Source organism: Erpetoichthys calabaricus, chromosome 5 (assembly GCF_900747795.2).
Source record: "Erpetoichthys calabaricus chromosome 5, fErpCal1.3, whole genome shotgun sequence".
NCBI lineage: Eukaryota > Metazoa > Chordata > Cladistia > Polypteriformes > Polypteridae > Erpetoichthys > Erpetoichthys calabaricus.
This window is the reverse complement of record NC_041398.2, coordinates 62,552,260-62,575,352: the sequence shown is the minus strand read 5'-3', so window position 1 is coordinate 62,575,352 and position 23,093 is coordinate 62,552,260. Positions and strand designations below refer to the sequence as shown.

The 23,093-nt window shown below is 39.5% G+C and overlaps 1 protein-coding gene and 1 non-coding gene across 2 annotated transcripts in view; both read left to right on the top strand.

Annotated features, from left to right (window-relative positions):
• atoh8 (atonal bHLH transcription factor 8) overlaps window positions 1–22,784 on the top strand; it is a 40,204-nt gene extending 17,420 nt beyond the window's left edge. The window contains exon 3 of the mRNA XM_028801582.2: window positions 22,348–22,784. Coding sequence (XP_028657415.1) covers window positions 22,348–22,353 — 6 coding nt within the window. The 3' untranslated portion in view covers window positions 22,354–22,784. The remainder of the gene's footprint in view (window positions 1–22,347) is intronic.
• On the top strand, window positions 6,430–6,501 carry trnaq-cug (transfer RNA glutamine (anticodon CUG)). The gene has a single exon. It is a non-coding gene; the product is annotated as a tRNA-Gln (tRNA).
• Window positions 22,785–23,093: the final 309 nt, after the last annotated feature.

The following is a 23,093-nucleotide window of genomic DNA, read 5'->3' as shown; positions in this document are numbered from 1 at the left end:
TGGACATAGATAGAAACTTGTTAAGAGTAGATTTAATACAAATGTTAGGACATTTTTCTTCACACAAGGAGCCATAAGTACAGTATATGGAATAAAATGTAAAGAAGTATGGTAAAGAGTGCTAGCCAACCAGGCAGCAGCAGAGCTTTGTTGGGCTGAATGGCCTAACCTGGTCAAAACTGTTACACAAGGCCATTTGACCTGATGACATGTCTATAGTTGGTTAGAAGAATCTTGAACAACCTGAAAACATCTCTGCATTTGGTTTCCAGAGTTGTTTTCCCATTGCAGAAAGGTTAGTGCTCATGCAGTATAGACATCAGACATCTTCTTATAAAAGAATGAAGAGCTGAAAGAACTATCCACCTGTACTATATGTAAAAATTAAGGAAACACTTACCTGGCCTAAAGGTATAAAAGTGGACTACTGGTAATAATCCTTGCCTGGTCAATCAGTCTGTTATAATACGGAATTTTACTTCTCAAACTTTTTTTATGAATATTTAAACTGTGTTCACTTATTTTATCATTATTTTTTAGTGTTTCATTGGTGACATAATTGTGGTGTCCTCTTGGTGCTGCTTCTGGGCTCACATATACCTGAATCCACATGGCAGGTTTTATTAATTTATCTAAGGAATCCATCGTCACACCAATTTTCTGAACCAAGTCACAGGCTATCGAGAGTTTATCCTGACCAGATAAGGCACAAGAAGAAAAGACACCAGTCCGTTGCATTGCACACTCATGTACTGATTCATTAATCTATCAAACAGGCACTCACGAACCCAGGACAGCATTATCAGATGACATTGTGAGTTTCAAAGCAGTGGCAACAATTTATATGCTGGTCTTGAATGAATATTTGACTTTCATTGATTCTTCCACTAAACTGTAATACTGTGAAACCAAGTGCAAGTAAATCAAGTTATTTTTTGCCCTGGAGAAGAGAATACCAGGTGTTTTGTTTGTTACCTGGATGTGGAATATATATATATATATATATATATATATATATATATATATACAGTGGTGTGAAAAACTATTTGCCCCCTTCCTGATTTCTTATTCTTTTGCATGTTTGTCACACAAAATGTTTCTGATCATCAAACACATTTAACCATTAGTCAAATATAACACAAGTAAACACAAAATGCAGTTTTTAAATGATGGTGTTTACTATTTAGGGAGAAAAAAAATCCAAACCTACATGGCCCTGTGTGAAAAAGTAATTGCCCCCTGAACCTAATAACTGGTTGGGCCACCCTTAGCAGCAATAACTGCAATCAAGCGTTTGCGATAACTTGCAATGAGTCTTTTACAGCGCTCTGGAGGAATTTTGGCCCACTCATCTTTGCAAAATTGTTGTAATTCAGCTTTATTTGAGGGTTTTCTAGCATGAACTGCCTTTTTAAGGTCATGCCATAGCATCTCAATTGGATTCAGGTCAGGACTTTGACTAGGCCACTCCAAAGTCTTCATTTTGTTTTTCTTCAGCCATTCAGAGGTGGATTTGCTGGTGTGTTTTGGGTCATTGTCCTGTTGCAGCACCCAAGATCGCTTCAGCTTGAGTTGACGAACAGATGGCCGGACATTCTCCTTCAGGATTTTTTGGTAGACAGTAGAATTCATAGTTCCATCTATCACAGCAAGCCTTCCAGGTCCTGAAGCAGCAAAACAACCCCAGACCATCACACTACCACCACCATATTTTACTGTTGGTATGATGTTCTTTTTCTGAAATGCTGTGTTCCTTTTACGCCAGATGTAATGGGACATTTGCCTTCCAAAAAGTTCAACTTTTGACTCATCAGTCCACAAGGTATTTTCCCAAAAGTCTTGGCAATCATTGAGATGTTTCTTAGCAAAATTGAGACGAGCCCTAATGTTCTTTTTGCTTAACAGTGGTTTGCATCTTGGAAATCTGCCATGCAGGCCGTTTTTGCCCAGTCTTTTTCTTATGGTGGAGTCGTGAACACTGACCTTAATTGAGGCAAGTGAGGTCTGCAGTTCTTTAGACGTTGTCCTGGGGTCTTTTGTGACCTCTCGGATGAGTCGTCTCTGCGCTCTTGGGGTAATTTTGGTCGGCCGGCCACTCCTGGGAAGGTTCACCACTGTTCCATGTTTTTGCCATTTGTGGATAATGGCTCTCACTGTGGTTCACTGGAGTCCCAAAGCTTTAGAAATGGCTTTATAACCTTTACCAGACTGATAGATCTCAATTACTTCTGTTCTCATTTGTTCCTGAATTTCTTTGGATCTTGGCATGATGTCTAGCTTTTGAGGTGCTTTTGGTCTACTTCTCTGTGTCAGGCAGCTCCTATTTAAGTGATTTCTTGATTGAAACAGGTGTGGCAGTAATCAGGCCTGGGGGTGGCTACGGAAATTGAACTCAGGTGTGATACACCACAGTTAGGTTATTTTTTAACAAGGGGGCAATTACTTTTTCACACAGGGCCATGTAGGTTTGGATTTTTTTTCTCCCTAAATAATAAAAACCATCATTTAAAAACTGCATTTTGTGTTTACTTGTGTTATATTTGACTAATGGTTAAATGTGTTTGATGATCAGAAACATTTTGTGTGACAAACATGCAAAAGAATAAGAAATCAGGAAGGGGGCAAATAGTTTTTCACACCACTGTATATATATATATATATATATATATATATATATATATATATATACGCCCCTTCTACATATGTTCTAGGGGAGCAACCATGGGCTTCTCCCCCGGGACGCTTGGTGGCAGCTTCCCTGGCTGGTGACGGTGCCTCAGTTTCGCACAGGGCTCCATGGGAGATGGAGTTCTCCACAGCCCTGTTGGGATCTAGGGTGGCTGCCAGGGGGTGCTGCATGGATCCCGGAGCCGGCCTGGACAACTGTACAGCCCCGCCCAGAAGTGCAATCAGAAACAGGTGATCAAGCACCTGGAGCACTTCCGGGTGGGCTATAAAAAGGGCCAGCAACCACCACTCAGGAGCCAGAGTTGGGAGGTGGAGGACGAAGCTAGACGGGAGGAGTGGTGGTGCCAGGAGGAAAAGGACTGTGCTGTGTGATTTAAGTGCTTTTGGGACTGTGTTGTAGCTGGAGGGATTATGGGGAAGACGTGCCCACCAACTGAAGAAAATAAAAGTCTTTGTGTTTTTACACGTGCCTTCGAGTGAGTCTGTGCCAGGTCAGGCGCTATACAGCGTCTAGTTCACTATATATATATATATACTGTATATATAATTTACCAATATCACAGATTTCAGGGATGTCCAGCTCTGATCACGCTGGGCTACCGTGGCTACAGGTTTTCATTCTAACCATTTTTTTAATTAGCAACCAGTTTTTGCTTCTCACTTTTTCACTTAATTGTAATGGTCTTTCTGTTTAAGACTCCAGCCCCTCAATGATTAATAATGAAATACAAAATGATCCACCACATGACCAGCAACCTGTGTCCATCATACAATAGCTGAAAATAAAGAAAGGCAAAACATTTTGATGGTGTTCTTAGAAAAAAGAAAATCAAGAGTTTTAGAAATGTCTGCTGTGGTGGAATGAGAGCACCATCTTGCCATGGAATTGAATAATGGGTTTAATTAACAACAATAATCAATTTCTAATTAAGAACTGATCAGTTCTACATCCCATGAATCCCCTGTTTCATAGCCAGTGTGCATAAGTATCTTTGGTATCCTTAATATCACTAATAATACAATAGAAATTATTGTGATTATAATAACTTTATATTTAAAATATAAATAGTGACTCCTGGTTTTGCTTTTCATCAGTGTCACTCTCTGTAACAGAACTATCCAGATCACCCTCACAAATAACTGAGATGTTACCCACCCAGGCAAGAGCAGATCTTTTATTTAGGTGTCTGTGGCCTACAAGGATGCTGTGAGCATAATGACAAGTGGGGCACAAACTTTAATGGCCAATGAAGTCAAATTACCATCACTGAATTTATATTATGGTCTTGAAATATAAACCATAAATTGTGATGATAGATTATATTTATTATATATTTGCAGTCATCAGTGTATATTATTTGAACTATAAGTGATTTCCAGTCTCTTTTAGGTGTTGCATTGCACTGTTCTCTTGTACAGTACATTGTAACATTGCCTTGTTACAGTATCCGTCATGTCGCAAAACTGGAGTAAAAAAGCTACAGGGCTTTGCACACTGTAGTTACCAATTTATGTTTAACAGCACTGAATGATTATAAACTAAATTTTAGTTACCTAATAAATATTTCATTGTATATTCTGAAATATCTGGTAAAGAGAGCTAACAATCCTTCCACAGAGTTTGAGTCAATATTAGATAATAAATAATTACTCTTTTTTTATTTTATGTCATATTAACTGTAGAATCAAACTAGATCCAGCAAATGGTACAAACAGTGTTCCTTCATCTCTTAGGAAAACAGAGTGGCAAGACAAAAATAATCATTGCTTGTCCAACTTTCTGCAGAAGTGGCATGGGTGAATAAAAGAGTTGATTCATGTGTTTGCATGGAGTTTTTATGACAATGGGAGTTCTGTAAACTTGAACTGAACTTCCCCCTGCATTCTGCTGGATCCACATGTCACGACTCACTATAAATCAGCAGGAGTTTCAATGGATGATTAAAACTCGGGTCAGGGGGACGCTTCATCTTTTCATTAACGCTTTAACCAACACCGGCTGCTCGCCTGCCTTTCTGTGTTTCAGCAAGCGTGAGAGACTTAGTCTTTAAAACAGAAGGAAATAAACACATTTTTGGGAGGGTGGAGAAAATGTGTGTTTTGTTTTGCGCAAACATTTTCACGCAAACAGCACTTTATAAAGCAAGTAAAAATACAATATGAAAATCTGACCTTGGGACAGCAACGTCCTGGTCGCATATATTTGGAATCTCATTAGAACAAACACCAGAGAGCTAATTCATTTACTTTGTGTTAATTGGTGGATCTGTTCTGGCATCTTGTCCATGATTGACTCTTCCTTTACACCCAATGTTGTCACAACAGGCTCCAGTACCTCCATAATAGTATTAGAATTGGCAGGTTGAGAAAATAAATACACAAATGAATATACATTTTTAAAATAAAATTGAAAATTAATAATATATCAAAATAAATAAGCAGTTATCACTTTTGAGAAGGTGCCACTTTACGACCAGAGGTGCTTTCTTACACATTTTCGTGAGGTTCCTCCTAAATGAAATGCAGTTTGCCACTGACAGCTCAAAGACATAATTTTGGGTTCCTTATCCTTGCTGAATCAACCCAATGCAAGACTTGCAATTGACTGACAGACCTCACAGGGCTTGCTCCTGCTTTGGATCCATAGGGAAAAGGTTAGGTTCCAATAGCCAGCAACTCTAAATCGTTAAATCCATCCTTCTTCCATCCCACGTAATTAGTTCAGGATCATCGATGGAACAGCGGGAACCAACACCATCTTCAAAGGCACAGCCATAGATATATTACACTCAATCATATGAGGCCAATGTCACTAGCCTTGCAGTCCTTGTATTAGAGAAGGATGCCTGGATGGAAATGAACTGATAAAACTGATATTTTCCCAGAATTTAAAAGGTGGGTTTTATAAAATGGGCATACAGATTCTGACATTGTTCAAAGAGTCACATGGATTAACAAATTTATAGTCATTAATGCCATGAATTATCAAATGCTTTCCTATTCCTCACTGGAATCTCTCTACAAATACCATTATGATGATTTTCATGTTGGCAACAAGATGGCACAATGGTTAATGAAGCTTCTTCAACCTTTCCAGGAGCCCAAGCTCAACAACCAGACCTACCCAGTTATTGTCCCTAAGGAATTTGCACATCCTTCCACATGCTGGGTCCACCAGCTTCCTCCCTCATCAAACATTTCCATTTGAGCTTTATAATGATCACAGGTAACGGTGCCCGTCCCATGTGATGGATGGCATCCTGTCCAGAACATATTCCTTTCCTCCAGGTGAAAGCTTTGGCTCCCTATGACTCTATAATGAAAAAAGCAAGGTGAGAATATACAGTAGTTAAATGACTTTTCTAAATTTTCATGCATCTGTGCATCCTAAATACCATATATATTTAATCTTTATAAAGAACAGTACCATATTTATAACAACATAATATTGTCAAACCTGCTTGATCTAATTCAGGGTTGTGGCAGGACTGCAGTCAATCCCAGTGTTCCTGGACAGGATGCCAGTTAGTGCACACTCACACACACCTACTACGCTCACGTGTGCACAAAGGCCAGCTTAGAACCTACAATTATCCTGCACAGCCCACCTTTGAGGATGTGAGATGAAAGACAAAATACCCCAAGAAAATCCACACAGACAAGGAAGAAAATGCAGACTCCACAGACAGAAGAGAACTGGGTGAGGGATTCAATCTCACGTTGCTAAAAAATCATGATCTTGGTTCTATGGTGTAATGGTTAGCACTCTGGACTCTGAATCCAGCGATCCAAGGTCAAATCTTGGTAGAACCTTCTTGCTATGGGAAGTGGCTCTCTGTTGACATTGGATATAAGGGGAATATTTTGATAGGCCTGAAACCGAGTGTACATGAAATGTTAGACTTTGTCAGGCAGTGTGGCACAGTGGTTAAGGCTTTGGACTTCAAACCAAGAAGTTGTGGGTTCAAAGTCACTTCACCCGCCTGTGCTCCAAATGGAAAAAAGAAAACAAATTGAACCAATTGTATCTCAAATGTTGTAAGTCGCTTTGGATAAAAGTCTCAGCCAAGTAAAAAAATGTAAATGAGCCAGCAGTGCTAACCATTGGGCTGCCACCGTATCAGTACACAACCAGTCTATGTCCACTCTGAATACAAAGCAAGTTAGGCTTCGATCCATGAAACTCTGTAAAGGAGAAAGAGAGTTGGAAAAGTGAATGGATGTGTTTTCATGGTGGTGTGACTTATAAATAGGCTTTGGACTTCAAACCCTGAGGTTGTGGGTTTATATCCCACTACTAACACTGTGTGACCATGCTGAAGATACTTGCCAGTGCTCCAATTGGAAAACCAAAAGAAATGTAACCAATTGTATCATAAAATGTTGTAAGTCACTTTGGATAAAGGCATCAGCCACATAAGTAAATGTAAATACATAAAGTGCGTACCAAGAGTGCCAGATGTTAGGTAACCCATGCTATAGTGCATCAGAGCCATCCATCTTAGAGGCAACCTTGTCTAGCACATGGCATGCATCACAGTTGTGTTGTGAATATAACAATGTGTTTGTTCCTTCAAGAATCCAGATGTTTATGTGACTAATTAGGAAAGATTCTGAAATATTGCTCGTATACTATTTAGTATTGTTAGCTATATACATTGTCAGGTTTTATGTAAGCTGTTTCAAAAGAACATCAGGCAGTTCCAAAATCCAGATGTTCAAACTACAAATCTGGAAAGCCTTTTTCACATCTTCCAACAGTATATGTTGAAGTCTAAAGCACTACCAAATCCAGCAGTCTTACTTAAAATTCTAACTATAGCACTACAAAACACAAAGAGAAAGGCTTAATGTGGAAAGCAAAATGCGCTTTTGATTTTTTCCATATTTTCCTGCCTTATTTGATGTTTTGGTGCTTCTGCTTCTCTGTGTAGCATTCTTTTGGCTTCATGCTACTGTGCCTCTGCTTTGCTTTTCGCTCTCATATGTTAGCAGTCCACCAGCAATAATAAATCGTAGAACATCTGGCTGCCGTCCAGGTGTTTTGCCAGCTGTGCAGTCGTCTCATCTGGCCGTCCATTGTCTTTTTGATACATTGTTTTCCTGTTTGCTTTAACTTCTTACTCAGTTTTCTCTGCTTTTCAGTACTTACAGACAGTTTCCCATGGTGATTATTTTCCTCAAGTGTTTTTCTTTAATAATTATTCCTTACATTTCTTGTTTTTACCTTAGAAATGTTAAGCTACCTATTTAAAAAACAGTTCTGTGAGATTTATTCTTATCCATGTCACTGTAAAAGTTGCTTTTGTGTGTTCATTCGTCATACCTTTCTATCAAGATGGACTTAAAACAGTTGATTCTGTGAGATGTTTTGAAGGCTATACTATTATCTGGATGAGATATTGGTATGGCTTATATTGACTAGTGGGAATTGCACTGCCATTTCTAATTCTTTTTCCTGGACCATCTCCCCAATATTCAGATGACACATGCAGTACATGACTGACTTACCCAGTGTGAGTGAATATGGGGATATGCTGGAGTGTGTCCTTATAATGAAGTCGTGTTCAGTCCAGGGATGCTGCCAAAATAGTCTTCCTGTCCCACCATAATGGGAACTGAATAAAAAATAAATAAATTAAATAATGAGTTTTGCAAAGAAGGTCGCCAAAACTTTAAGAATATTTTCTTACAACAACCTGAGTTTCAAACCTTTTTTTTTAAAAATATATTTTGTAGCTCATCAACCCCCTGTACCACAAAGTCTGTGAGCCACCCTGCTGATAATGCTGAGTACCATTTTATATTTTATTTATTAGTGCTCTGTCGCTGAACTTAAATTCCATTCACTCATCAATGTGAGACATTCTTTTTTTGGCAGTCGAATCTCACTCGAGTAACATGGACTGAAAAACTGGAGCCAACCCTGGACGGGACGCTAGGTAATATCATGGTACTGGTACAAGTAAATGATCACCCTCATAAAAAACAAGCTCCACACAGACTGTAATCGGTTCAGCAGCTCTAATTATTCTTAATCTAAGATCTTTAATTGCTACATTGGTTTTAATAAGCGTATGTGTGGAAAGAGACTTTCCATTTGATTAACAGAACAGGAGCGCTGTTTCTGTGCGCATTGACGCCCGTAACAATCATTCATGTATTTACCAGGGCTTTACTGGACCGGCAGTAAAGTTGACGTGCAGCAGCACCGAATTCCCACGCGGGACGAGACGTGTTGTGCGGGCAGGGCGGCTGCCGATCTTGGCTTTGTGGCGTATTATCGACTACTTAAGTTCATCTGATGCCACCTGTGACGCTGTCTGTGTTCGCAGCCTTATTGGTAAACAAATGGAAGCTCGGTAGTGATCGTCCCTCAAGGTTAGCTTGCATTCGAATTTGTTTACAATGTTAAGTGTCAACTTCTGTGTTCGTGCTTGGTTTATAAACGCGTTGTTCTATTGCCCGTGGTGAAAGGCGCCTTATAAAATTACAGAAGTCATTATCCAGTATTACAGGGTGTACACGAGCTCCGTGCCTTCATACTTAACGGTAGTAGCCCCCTCCCCAACTTCTTCTCCTCCCCGATCCCCCCTCCTCCCCTCCCTCGCTCGTTGGCTTTTTCCTGGCAGTCCCAGACTCCAGATGTTCAGAGCGCTCGTTGGGAAGTCCTGCTGGCGCCACTCAGGGCAGAGGGCAGGGAAAGGCACGCGAGCCGGAGCCCAGAGCGCTCAGTCACTGCAGGACTTGGCACATTCCCCAGCTCTTGCTGGCACATTCCCCAGCTCTCTCCTGGCCATCTGTTCAAAAAAAAAAAAATCACACACACACACACACACTTTGAAATAAAAAGCACTCATCAACAACACTGAAAGCAGCTGTTCTAGGCGGGATTGGAGGGATGAAGGAGACGGGAGGGACGGGAGTCCCATCATGAAAAATCCCTTTGTTGGGGCTGCACTTTGAAACGGTTAGAGAAGTGAAGCTGATTTAGTTTTTTAAAAATATGTCATTTTTGATGTTGACTTATTTATACAGAGGTTTGTCAGAAAAGCTTTGCTATTAATTTTACATTGCTTAAAATATACATACAGTACACATAAATTGCCTATATTATACATAGTGAATATACTGAATAGATAGATAGATAGATAGATAGATAGATAGATAGATAGATAGATAGATAGATAGATAGATAGATAGATAGATAGATAGATAGATAGATTTTGTAGGTATGCCATAATTCTTTACAACTCCCCTTTCTGCAATTAATTTGCTGTGTTCATTTATAAAAAAATGTTATGAATTTTTGGATTTATCGCATGAGCATCTTAATTCATCAAAACCAGAAAATAAAATACATTACTGAACACACACAATCACTATATGATCTATAAAAGCATACATTGTAGTGGATTGCACTCTAAAAAATAAAGGTAACAGCGTTGTTCTTCACAGTAATGCCATACAGGAACCATTTTTGGTTTCCAAAAGACCCATCCACATGAAGGTTCCAGAAAAAAATGCTATTTTTTTAGAATAAATAATCATGAGTAAATGGTTTCCTTAATCTGTTAGTTTCCTGATAGATAGCCCAAAAAACATTAAAGATTTCTGTCTTTATTTCTACATATTAGGAAGCTTTTCAAGGCACAAAGAACCAACTTCATATGCAAAGAATCTTTCCCAATAATGAAATGGTCCTTTCTTTAAGCAGTAGTTCTATGAGGAACCACACAACCCACTAAAGAACCACAAAGTTCCATTAAAGAACCATTATTTTAAGAGCATGGAAAGAAAGAGGTCACCAAGGATATATTGTATAATGGACTCCCTGCAAACAGATCTGTGGGTAATGCAGACTGTCCACACTGCTCTTCATCACCTAGATAGTCAGAACACGTAAGGATGCTATTTATTGAGTACAGCTCAGGTTTTAATACCATCACCCCTACCAAACTGGTTGCTAAATTCCAGGAACTGTGACTGCTGAATTCTATTTGTAACTGGTTACTGGACTTTTTAATGGGTAGAATTCATGTAAATAGGATTGGCCACAAAACATCACCACTGATGGTGAACACTGGAGCTTCACAAGGCTGCTGTCTGAGGCCAAAGCTGCACTCACTCTTCAGTCATGACTGCACAGCCTTATTTGACACCACAGTCTCATTAATAATAATGTGGAGACACCATACTATCAGGAGATTAACAGTCTGGCGAACTGGTGTCACATCAACAAACTCATCTTGAACATAAAACTATAGAAATGATTTTGGACTTCAGGAGGAGAGAGGTGAAAAACTCAACTGTCTGTATTGATGGGACAGTGGTGGAGAGAGCGGGTAGTTTCAAATTTCTTGGTCTGCACAAAAATTAACTAAACTGAAGTGAAACTAAATACTAAATGAAACTAAACTGGTCACAAAACACCACTGCTATCATCAAAAAGGCACAGTGGTGCCTTCATTTCCTCAGATGTTTGTGGAAGTGTGGTATGAAGAAACAAATGTTGGTGAACTTCTACCGCAGTGCTACTGAGAATGTAATGACAGGAGGGATCACAGTCTGGTATGGGGACACAACAGTCCAGAAAAAGAGATCACTACAAAGGGTGAGGAAGCGGGCACAGCATATCACTGGCTCTGCTCTTCCTGCCACAGAGTCCATATATTCCAAAAGCTGCAGAAATAGGACTGATGCAATTCTGTGTGACCCTAGTCACCCATGGCACAGTCTGTTTTACAAACTGACATCAGAACATAAGTATGCTGGTATCAAAGCTAGCACCTCTTGGTTCAGAAACAGTTTTTACTACTCTGCGGTCCGTCTCCTCAATAATGTGCACTACAGTTTGAATAAGTTATATCTGAATAAGTTACATTAAACATACAGTACATTCAACAACAGTCAACATACTACCTAGTCTTGTCAGTGTTCTGTATTGTATTTGTATTGTCTTGCACTCATTTGTCAGGTATTGTATATGGGTATCCTGTACTATGTTTTATGTACCTGACTGGGCAGATCAAGTATGAATTCCTAGGTATGTTTGTGCAAAAGGCAAAAAGGAATCTTAAATCTTCAAATGATATTTGACAGGGCAGGGGCCAATAGTTCAGGCCATAAGCAAGACCCTCTTTTTACCTCAGTGAGGAGAGATGCGAAATACAATTGAATATATACAGTATCATATATATATATATATATATATATATATATATATATATATATATATATATATATATATATATATATATATATATATATATATATATATATATAATTCCTATAAGGAATTCTTATACACAGAGAAAGAGAGGGAGAGTGGTATAATGGCATCAGAGGCAGGATATTTTGCTCTTCCCATAGAAACAGAGAGAAGATAGTTTCAGGCCTGACTTATAAATTAAGAAATATAGGCTCTGACCACCAGAATTCAACCAGGTCAGAAGCTGACAACACAGCTGTAATTTCTAGCACATGTGAGATGTTGTTCTCCAGAAGAGTAAATAGGCTTCACAAGATCTTGTATGGAGAGTCTACACGTCTTAGGAACACCACGAGCCACTTGGGGGAGCACTGGCCTTTTGGTTTTAAGCTTTAGGAGACACTCCATCCCAGGTATGCACTAAAAAGCCACTACATGCTAAAGGACAAATAGATATAGAAGCAAGAGGAGAGTTGAGGCAATAAAACACAGAAGGGATTTCAGGTCTCTTTAATGATGGCCAGGAACATTTTAACAGGTTCAACCAATTATTTTGTATTTTGAGTTATTTCTTTTGCATGTCACTTCTGTATATATATATAAAATCCAACGTCTGTCTTTATGTCTGTCTGCTTTTCACAAAAGAACTACTAGATCAGGTTTTTTCTATAATTTGCTTGAATATTCTGGTTGATTTTTTCTCATCTCACTGAGATGTGATGGGGGGGACCCTCCTCACTCACGTGCTAGCCTTAGGGCGTACCTTACCTCTGCTTAGCTAGCGAATAAGAGAATTACCTAAAGGATTTAGATCAAGCTTTTTTCTAGAATTTGCTTGAACATTCCTGTTGATTTTGCGACCTCTCTCATCGCACTAAGTATCATAGTTCGCTTGTGGTACTGATTTATTTTCGCAAATCCAATAGAGATGCAGGGGACGGGGCCCTCCTCACTCATGCGCCAGCCTTAGGGCATACCTTACCTCCGCTTAGCTAGTGAATGAGAGAAATACTTAACGGATTTGGATTGGGCTTTTTTCTAGAATTTGCTTGAACATTCCGGTTGATTTTGTGACTTCTCTCATTGTGCTAAGCATCATAGTTCACTTGCAGGAGCGTCATATTCGCACTTATCTGAGACAGAGGCTGTGGGCCGAGGGGAGTGGGAAGCATGACATCAGGAGTAGGGAGCCAGGGAGGGCCCTCCTCACTGTCCTGTTTCACTTCTATGTGGGTGGAGCCACAGGGCATGGCTAGTTTATAATGAAAGTAAATACAGTGGAACCTCAGTTTGCGAGCATAATTTGTTCCAGAAACGTGCTCGCAGTCCAAAGCACTCATATATCAAAGTGAATTTCCCCATAAGAAATAATGGAAACTCAGACGATTCATTCCACAACCCAAAACTATTCATATAAAAATGATTAATACAAAATATAAAGTAAAAATACATAAAACAAATTAACCTGCACTTTACCTTTGAAAAGAATCACGGCTGGTGTGAGTGAGTTTCTAAACTCTTGTGGGATTCCACCCAACGGGACAACATGCAGAAGAGCGTCCCAAAGCAATCGCAGTCTCCCAGCACTGTAGCAGTTCACCGTAAAAGCGAATCCGAAAAGATCGCGGACATGCTATAAGCGCCTGCCGTCGATGGGTGATACAAGGAACAAGGAACATTATAAATGCGCAGGGCCCTGCCTGCCTGCAGTGTCTGTGTATATGAGAGTGGCAGATCCCGCTACAATAAATAACCGCACTGTTGCTGTTTCAAGCTGAATAAAGCTGGTGTTGCTAAAGTACTGAGACTCAGCTTCGTGTTTTGGGGTGCAAAATGGGGACTCGCATGTCACAGCACGCATGCGCACACACACACACACACGCACACACACAGAGTCACAATGCTGTAGTAAACAGTATATGCTCGTACAGATGTTAACTATATGAGTGAGGCACGCTGACTCAGACGGAGAATAGGAGACGATTACTCACAATCCAGCAGCGAGAGAGAGAGAGAAGAACCATCAGCTCAGTTGTGATCACATGACGCTCAGCAGACAAAGCATGTACATGCTACTCGTATTGCAAGTTTATCAAGTCAAAATTTATTAAAAATTTTAGCTCGTCTTGCAAAACACTCGTAAACCAAGTTACTTGCAAACCGAGGTTCCACTGTATTTACTATCTATCTATCTATCTATCTATCTATCTATCTATCTATCTATCTATCTATCTATCTATCTATCTATCTATCTATCTATCTATCTATCTATCTATCTATCTATCTATCTATCTATCTGTATTTTAGAGTCCTTGGCTCAATTATGATTATGGTTTTGAAGTGGTGTCTGAAGGGACACATCCACACACACAACGATCAGCCACAACATTAAAACCACTGACAGATGAAGTGAATAACATTGATTGATTGGAACCTGTCAAGGGATGGTATATATTAAGAGCAAATGAACAATCAGTTCTTGAAGGTGATGTATTGGAAGCAGTAAAAATGGATAAGCGTAAGGATCTGTGCGACTTTGACAAGGGCCAAATTGTGATGGCTAGACAACTGGGTCAGGGCATCTCCAAAATGGCAGGTTTTGTGGAGTGTTTCCATTATGCAGTGGTTAGTACCAACCAAAAGTGGTCTCAGGAAGGACAACAGCTGAACTGGTGACATAGTCATGGGCACCAAAGTCTCATTGTCGGGAGCAAAGGCTAGCACGTCTGCTATGATCCCATGAAGAGCTACTGTAGCACAAATAGCTGAAAAATGTAATGCCAGCCACGAGAGAAAGGTATCAGGACACACTGTGCATTGCAGCTATGCTGTGTTCATGCTGACCCTGTCCACCACCAAAAGCACCTACAATTGACATGTGAGCATAAAAATTGTTCCATGGAGCAATAGAAGAAGGTGGCCTGGTCCGATGAACCACATTTTCTTTTAGATCATCTGGATGGCTAGGTGAGAATGTGTCGTTTTCGTGGGTTAGAGATGGTAGTAGGTTTCACTGTGGGAAGATTGCAGACCGGCTGAGGCAGTGTGATGCTCTGGGGAATGTTCTTTTGGTCCTGGCATTCATGTGGATGTTACTTTGACATGTACCATCTACTTAAAGATTGTTGCAGACCACATATATCCCTTCATGGCAGCAGTATTCCCTGATGGCAGTGGTTTCTTTTAGTGCCCTGCCACATTGTAAAAATTGTTCAGGAATGGTTTGAGGATCATGCCAAAGAATTCAAGGTGTTGACATGACCTCTAAATTCCCCAGATCTCAATTCAATTGAGCATCTGTGGGATGTGCTGGAAGAACAAGTCCAATTCGTGGAGGCTCCACCTTGCAACTTACAGGACTTAAAAGATCTGATCCTAATGTCTTGGTGCCAGATACTACAGGACACCATCAGAGTTCTTGTGGACTCCATGTCTGGGTGAGTTAAAGCTGTTTTGGTAGCACAACGGGGACCTGCTGTTCACAATATTAGGCAGTTATTTTTAATGTTATGGCTGATCAGTGTATACTGAATATAAAGATCTGTCAGGTCATCCATTTGTAACCTGTGTGAACTGGTATGGTTCATGTAGCAACAAGCTGGCCATGCTGTCCTTTACACATCTGTTCCTAAGAGATTCTTCAGAGTGAAGTTCTACAGGACTGCCAAATTTCTCCATCTATCATATGGAAGATAAAACAACAACTCTTTGGAGAAATCTCATTTTTATTTTATTGTTCCTATACTCACGTCTTGCTTCTGCCATCCAAATCAACTTAACAATATTCTTTTTGGATAGAGTTTCTAGTAGTAGTATTGTCACGAGTGCAGAGTACAATTAAATTCTTACTTTCATGTCTGACCAACATGTCGCCACTCTCTGGCGCCATGCTAAACAAGAATGTATTAAAATGCTAACTTTATTTTATTTAATAGAAAACACAAATCAGCTTACCTGATGTACCCTGATCATATTTCCACATTAGTTTCAGTTCTGATTCAGATAATTTATTCCATATGGTTAATAGTGGGCAACAGAGATGTGGCTGGAAATAAGGAACTGATCTGACATTTTGAAAAGGCCAATATATCTGTATGACATGGAGAGTAAGAGTCTTGACTGAAAAGAAGAAACCAGTCCATTCCTGGGTACAGCACAGTCCAGTCTGAACAATTCAATGAATATGGAAAAAAGTCCTGCAGATACAGGAAGGAAAAGGCATGCATTTTTTTAATTATGAGAAAAGATTAGTTCTAAACTATTTTATTCATTCTCCAATCACATCGATTCTGTCACAGTATAGCTGGAGCCTATCACAGCAGAATCAGGGAAAAGGCACGAACACACTCTGGACGGGGTGCCAGTCCACTGCAGGGCACACTTATTCACACACCCACACATCATTCTAATATTTTAAAGCAAGCAACCATGGATTGTACGGAGTCTGCATTAATTGCTGCTTACACGTTGGTATGTTTTATCTCTTATCATGCATTTGGTATTTTTAATGACATCAGCTACTTGGGAAAATGATTAATGCAAAGAAATTGAAACGAAGGGGAAGCCTTAATTAAAATATATTTGTTTAGTGAGAATAGGAAACAAGTTTTCTACAGAATTAGTTGCAAATTAAATGCCAAATTATAATTTATGTATGACTCAGTGGAGTCATCTAATTATTGAATTACTTAAACTAAAAAAGAAAAACTGATTACAGATTTTAAAAATACTTAAAAGAAATATATTGACAAAGTAATCATACCAAAGATTTAGAAATGTGGATGTTGAGCAAGTTATTCTCACCACTGTGAATATTTGGGGACCCGGAGTTGATTTTACTTTGGAGAAATTTGGTGAGTAGGTTTGACAAACAGTGTGGGTTTAAATGTCTTGCTCCGGTCAAAGTTAGTCTAATGACTTAATATGTCACCTGGTAGATTGCTGGAAAGTGAAAGTGCATTTGAGGAGTAAAAATAATGGTCAGTACCACCGTTATTAATTCCAGACACTGAGCATGATGCTGTGGTCATTGTTTTTAACCTCAGGAATGTTCATAACCTCTTTGAAAACACTCAGACTGTTTTAACCTTGGAAGACATCGCCTGCCCTCCAACTTGGTAGTCTGTGGGAGGATCGTAAAATGCATTGTTGCTAAATCCTCTATCTTAGAAGCCCAGGTTGACCTCCAGTTCATTTTTGCACAAATGCCTGAGGTGGTAAAAAAAAAAAAATAACACACACAACTTGTTAAAAATTAGCTCATAATACTTTTGCAAGAATCTCAACACAAATGTATATGAAGTACTGAGCTCCCATATGGCAGCAAGTGAAAATTTAAATATATTCTGGCTTTCTTCTTTCTTGTTTTCTTTCCATCTGTGTTATAGTTTTCAGAAAAGTTTAATTTCAGTTCAGTGTTACAAAGTACTTCCCATTTAAAAATTCAAAAACTTTACAAATTTACAAATGTGCTTAAAACACAAAATATCCGTTCATTTTCTAATCTGCTTATCTATTTCAAGGTCATAGAGAATGGCAGCATTGAGCTTTAAGTGGGCATCATAACTGGACAGGGTGCCTGTTGATCACAGAGCTCACATAGCAACACTCAGCCACTCAGGGGATGAAATGGGAGTCTTTCTTCTTTCTGTTAAGACTGCTTCCCAGCTGTTAGAGGTTGGCCATACATTTATTCCTGTTTAGCACCATTAAATCTCTCTCCACCTAAGCCTCTGCCTTCCTCCCTTCCCTCCTTTCTTTTGTCTTCTGCTTACAGCCACCATACATTCTCAAATGAATTATCCACCATCCAGTTACAATATGCTCAAACCAACTAATCCTTGCTGGTAAAGTTATCTGATTTTCTTTAAACAATATATATTAACAACATCATACTCTGAATGCATTCAAGATCACATGTAGAATATATACGGTTAGGTCCATAAATATTTGGACAGAGACAACTTTTTTCTAATTTTGGTTCTGTACATTACCACAATGAATTTTAAATGAAACAACTCAGATGCAGTTGAAATGCAGACTTTCAGCTTTTAATTCAGTGGGGTGAACAAAACGATTGCATAAAAATGTGAGGCATTGTGTTTTTTAACACAATCCCTTCATTTCAGGGGCTCAAAAGTCATTGGACAATTGACTCAAAGGCTATTTCATGGGCAGGTGTGGGCAAGTCCGTCATTATTTCATTATCAATTAAGCAGATAAAAGGCCTGGAGTTGATTTGAGATGTGGTTCTTGCATGTGGAAGATGTTGCTGTGAACAGACAACATGCGGTCAAAGGAGCTCTCCATGCAGGTGAAAGAAGCCATCCTTAAGCTGCGACAACAGAAAAAACCCATCCGAGAAATTGCTACAATATTACGAGTGGCAAAATCTACAGTTTGGTACATCCTGAGAAAGAAAGCAAGCACTGGTGAACTCAGCAACGCAAAAAGACCTGGACGTCCACGGAAGAGAACAGTGGTGGATGATCGCAGAATCATTTCCATGGTGAAGAGAAACCCCTTCACAACAGCCAACCAAGTGAACAACACTCTCCAGGGGGTAGGCGTATCGATATCCAAGTCTACCATAAAGAGAAGACTGCATGAAAGTAAATACAGAGGGTGCACTGCAAGGTACAAGCCACCCATAAGCCTCAAGAATAGAAAGGCTAGATTGGACTTTGCTAAAGAACATCTAAAAAAGCCAGCACAGTTCTGGAAAAACATTCTTTGGACAAATGAAACCAAGACCAACCTCTACCAGAATGATGGCAAGAAAAAAGTATGGAGAAGGCGTGGAACAGCTCATTATCCAAAGCATACCACATCATCTGTAAAACACGGTGGAGGCAGTGTGATGGCTTGGGCATGCATGGCTACCAGTGGCACTGAGACACTAGTGTTTATTGATGATGTGACACGGGACAGAAGCAGCCGAATTAATTCTGTGGTGTTCAGAGACATACTGTCTGCTCAAATCCAGCTAAATTCAATCAAATTGATTGGGCGGCATTTCATGATACAGATGGACAATGACCCAAAACATACAACTAAAGCAACCCAGGAGTTTATTAAAGCAAAGAAGTGGAAAATTCTTGAATGGCCAAGTCAGTCACCTGATCTTAACCCAACTGAGCAGGCATTTCACTTGTTGAAGACTAAACTTCAGACAGAAAGGCCCACAAACAAACAGCAACTGAAAGCCGCTGCAGTAAAGGCCTGGCAGAGCATTAGAAAGGAGGAAACCCAGCATCTGGTGATATCCATGAGTTCAAGATGTCAGGCTGTCATTGCCAGCAAAGGGTTTTCAACCAAGTATTAGAAATGAACATTTTATTTCCAGTTATTTAATTTGTCCAATTACTTTTGAGCCCCTGAAATGAAGGGATTGTGTTAAAAAATGCTTTAGTTGCCTCACATTTTTATGCAATCGTTTTGTTCACCCCACTGAATTAAAGCTGAAAGTCTGCACTTCAACTGCATCTGAGTTGTTTCATTTAAAATTCACTGTGGTAATGTACAGAACCAAAATTAGAAAAAAGTTGTCTCTGTCCAAATATTTATGGGCCTAACTGTATATATATCTTTGTGTGTGCGTGCATGTATGTGTATATATATATATATATATATATATATATATATATATATATATATATATATATATATATATATATATATATAGTATGTATTCTACATGTGATCTTGCACACATTCTGTGCATGATGTCAGTCACTGTCTTTTTGGTCTGTTGCTTGCATCATACTACTGTCACTAGTCTGTAAAAATATTTAGATAAGAGGAAAGAGGTTAGGAGCACACGGTGATACAGTGCATTGCTGAACCCATATGACAAATCAACTCAGGATCCCCAGATTACGACCCAAGTGTAGCCATGCAATGGGTGACACCTCAGTACCACATTAGTTCAGATGGAATGGAACAGTGTGAGGTTTTATTATGGGTACTGGAGTGCCAATTCTGAATCCAACCCCCAGGTTTTTCCCTGCAGGTCGGAGGGCCTACATATACAGGGCTGTATGCAGATTAACGTCATACCCAGGATGAATTTATATAAGAATTACATTATATTATGTAAACATGACAAAAACCCGGAACTTGATTATTGCTGCTTATGCCCTGGTTATTACAGTTTATCCAGAGGTTCCTCTATATTTTTGGTTTTTTTGATTGTTTTTTTTTTGATTTGATTATTTTTTTATGAATTATTTTGATATAGCTGATAAGGTGGGCGGCACGGTGGTGCAGTGGTAGCATTGCTGCCTCGCAGTAAGGAGACCCGGGTTCACTTCCCAGGTCCTCCCTGCACGGAGTTTGCATGTTCTCCCCGTGTCTGCGTGTGTTTCCTCCGGGTGCTCCGGTTTCCTCCCACAGTCCAAAGTCATGCAGGTTAGGTGGATTGGTGATTCTAAATTGTCCCTAGTGTGTGTGTGTGTCTTGCGGTAGGTTGGCACCCTGCCCAGGATTGGTTCCTGCCTTGAGCCCTGTGTTGGCTGGGATTGGCTCCAGGAGACCCCGTGACCCTGTAGTTATTATTCAGTGGGTTGGACAATGATGGATGGATGATGTTAAGGCCTCTGTCCTTATAATTCTTTTTCATTTTTCCTATTATATCAGTGTCCTTTGTTATTTATTTTGCCATTTATATGTTGATTCTAAGGGGTAGGGCTGACTGGGTAGGATTAAGCCTTTGATGCCTCAGACCTGTACTGAGACATTTACTGTCCTGCTTGTGTTGCACGGATGAAGGTTTTTAAAAGATTTTTTGGAAGCTCTCTTTTTAATTCTCTGGTTTCTAGAAGTTCTGTTCTTGGCTTTGGCTATTGGTTCTCATATTTTTAGTGTAGTTCACTTTTGGGATGCCTTTTGCTATTTTTGCATATTTTTTATTAGTCACATTTATAAACAGTGGGTACGGAAAGTATTCAGACCCCCTTCAATTTTTCACTCTTTGTCATATTGCAGCCATTTGCTAAAATCATTTAAATATTTTTTTTCCCTCATTAATGTACACACAGCACCCCATATTGACAGACAAAAAAAGAATTTTTGAAATTGTTGCAGATTTATTAAAAAAGAAAAACTGAAATATCACATGGTCCTAAGTATTCAGACCCTTTGCTCAGTATTTAGTAGAAGCACCCTTTTGAGCTAATACAGCCATGAGTCTTCTTGGGAAAGATGCAACAAGTTTTTCACACCTGGATTTGGGGATCCTCTGCCATTCCTCCTTGCAGATCCTCTCCAGTTCTGTCAGGTTGGATGGTAAACGTTGGTGGACAGCCATTTTTAGGTCTCTCCAGAGATGCTCAATTGGGTTTAAGTCAGGGCTCTGGCTGGGCCATTCAAGAACAGTCACAGAGTTGTTGTAAAGCCACTCCTTCGTTATTTTAGCTGTGTGCTTAGGGTCATTGTCTTGTTGGAAGGTAAACCTTCGGCCCAGTCTGAGGTCCTTAGCACTCTGGAGAAGGTTTTTGTCCAGGATATCCCTGTACTTGGCCGCATTCATCTTTCCCTCGATTGCAACCAGTCGTCCTGTCCCTGCAGCTGAAAAACACCCCCACAGCATGATGCTGCCACCGCCATGCTTCACTGTGGGGACTGTATTGGACAAGTGATGAGCACATCAACCACACACTAGTGCCAGTTTAGCATCACCGATCCACCTAACCTGCAAATCTTTGGACAGTGCGAGGAAACAAGAGCACCTGTGGAAAAGCCACGCAGACATGGGGAGAACATGCAAACTCCATGCAGGGAGGACCTGGGATGAGTGTGTCCTTACTGCAGCAAGCCTAGCTAATTGCAATCTGTCATTACATGGAAGTGAGCAAAAAAGAGAAGAGCATCACGAGTTTCAGACCTTTAAGCCCGCCAGTCTTTATAGCTCCAACAACACGGGCGTGAGAACCCACAGGCTGCTCAGCATTTTAATCTGTGGCGTCTTTGTAAAAGCTAATAGTGTCATTCAAAGTTGGCAGCCAGAGCCATTTCTTGTTATGTTTTGGGTGCCTACCTCTGGTGCTGTTTTATTTCACCAGCGCTCAGGGGAAAGGAGTCATGATTGACAGGTATTTTTCTTCCAGAACATTAACACTTCCTCTTTTAGAGACTTTGGTAATAAACCAGCAATTCTTTGCCTGCCATCTGTAGAAATAGCAGCTGCTTGAAAGTGCTTTTGAGCAAAAAAAAAAAAAGTTAAAAACTACCAAATTAACAGAAGGTCACACATTTGAACAATGGGTTGCTTTTTCAGTTTTATAAAAAGGAAAAAAAAAAGTTTACAGTTTTTTTAAAAAGCAAATTTTGAAAATGCAAATGGAGTTTTTAAATGAGTAACTTCCCTTCTACAGAGGCACGCTTTGCTTATGTTTGTTTGCGTGTGCTTGTATTTAATTTCTAACGTGAATGGCTCTCTTTCTTTTTAGGAATAGCAAGAAAGAAGACAGTGGCGTTATGGGACTTCAGTTTATCAGGCTTGGCAAGGACTTGTTGGAAATGTTCACAGGCCATCACTATGCACACAGCGTCTTGTCATTCAAAGGACTGTTTATGATAAAGAGGCTTACTCATTCAAAAATGAGTTTTCTTTTTTATTTTTGGTTTGTTTATATTGACAGTAATTTGTGCAATTTTTGTGGCACTTTTTTTCTGGGATTAGATAGAAATTAGTTTAATTTTCTTTAAGGAAAAGACCTGGTCATCTGTTAAATATTTTAAAATACAGATTTTTTTTCTGTATAGAATTTTCAGTGAAGAGTAAAAACTATTAGTTTACATCACATGAAAGTGTTTTATTGTGTATAATCCTAATTATTATTATCATTGACAAGGTAAATATATATATATATTTAGACACAATTTGTGCTGCCTTTTTGCTTATGTTACTACACAGCATTATACAAGCATGCTTTCCAATAATATACAATTTAAAGTAATAGCAAAATGGAGTAAAACCAGTGATGGCAAGCAATGCATTTGAATTTTAAATCTCACAGTTCAAATTGTGCACAAACGTAATGTCTAAGGTGACATGTCCACTGAATTTAGAGGGAGAGGCATCAGCAAACGTGTTCACAAGTGCATACTTAGGATCACAATGTGGACAAAAGACGAAGACAGGAGGACGTGGAGGACAAACCAGAGGCTGCTTAACTGAACTACCCAAGTTCAC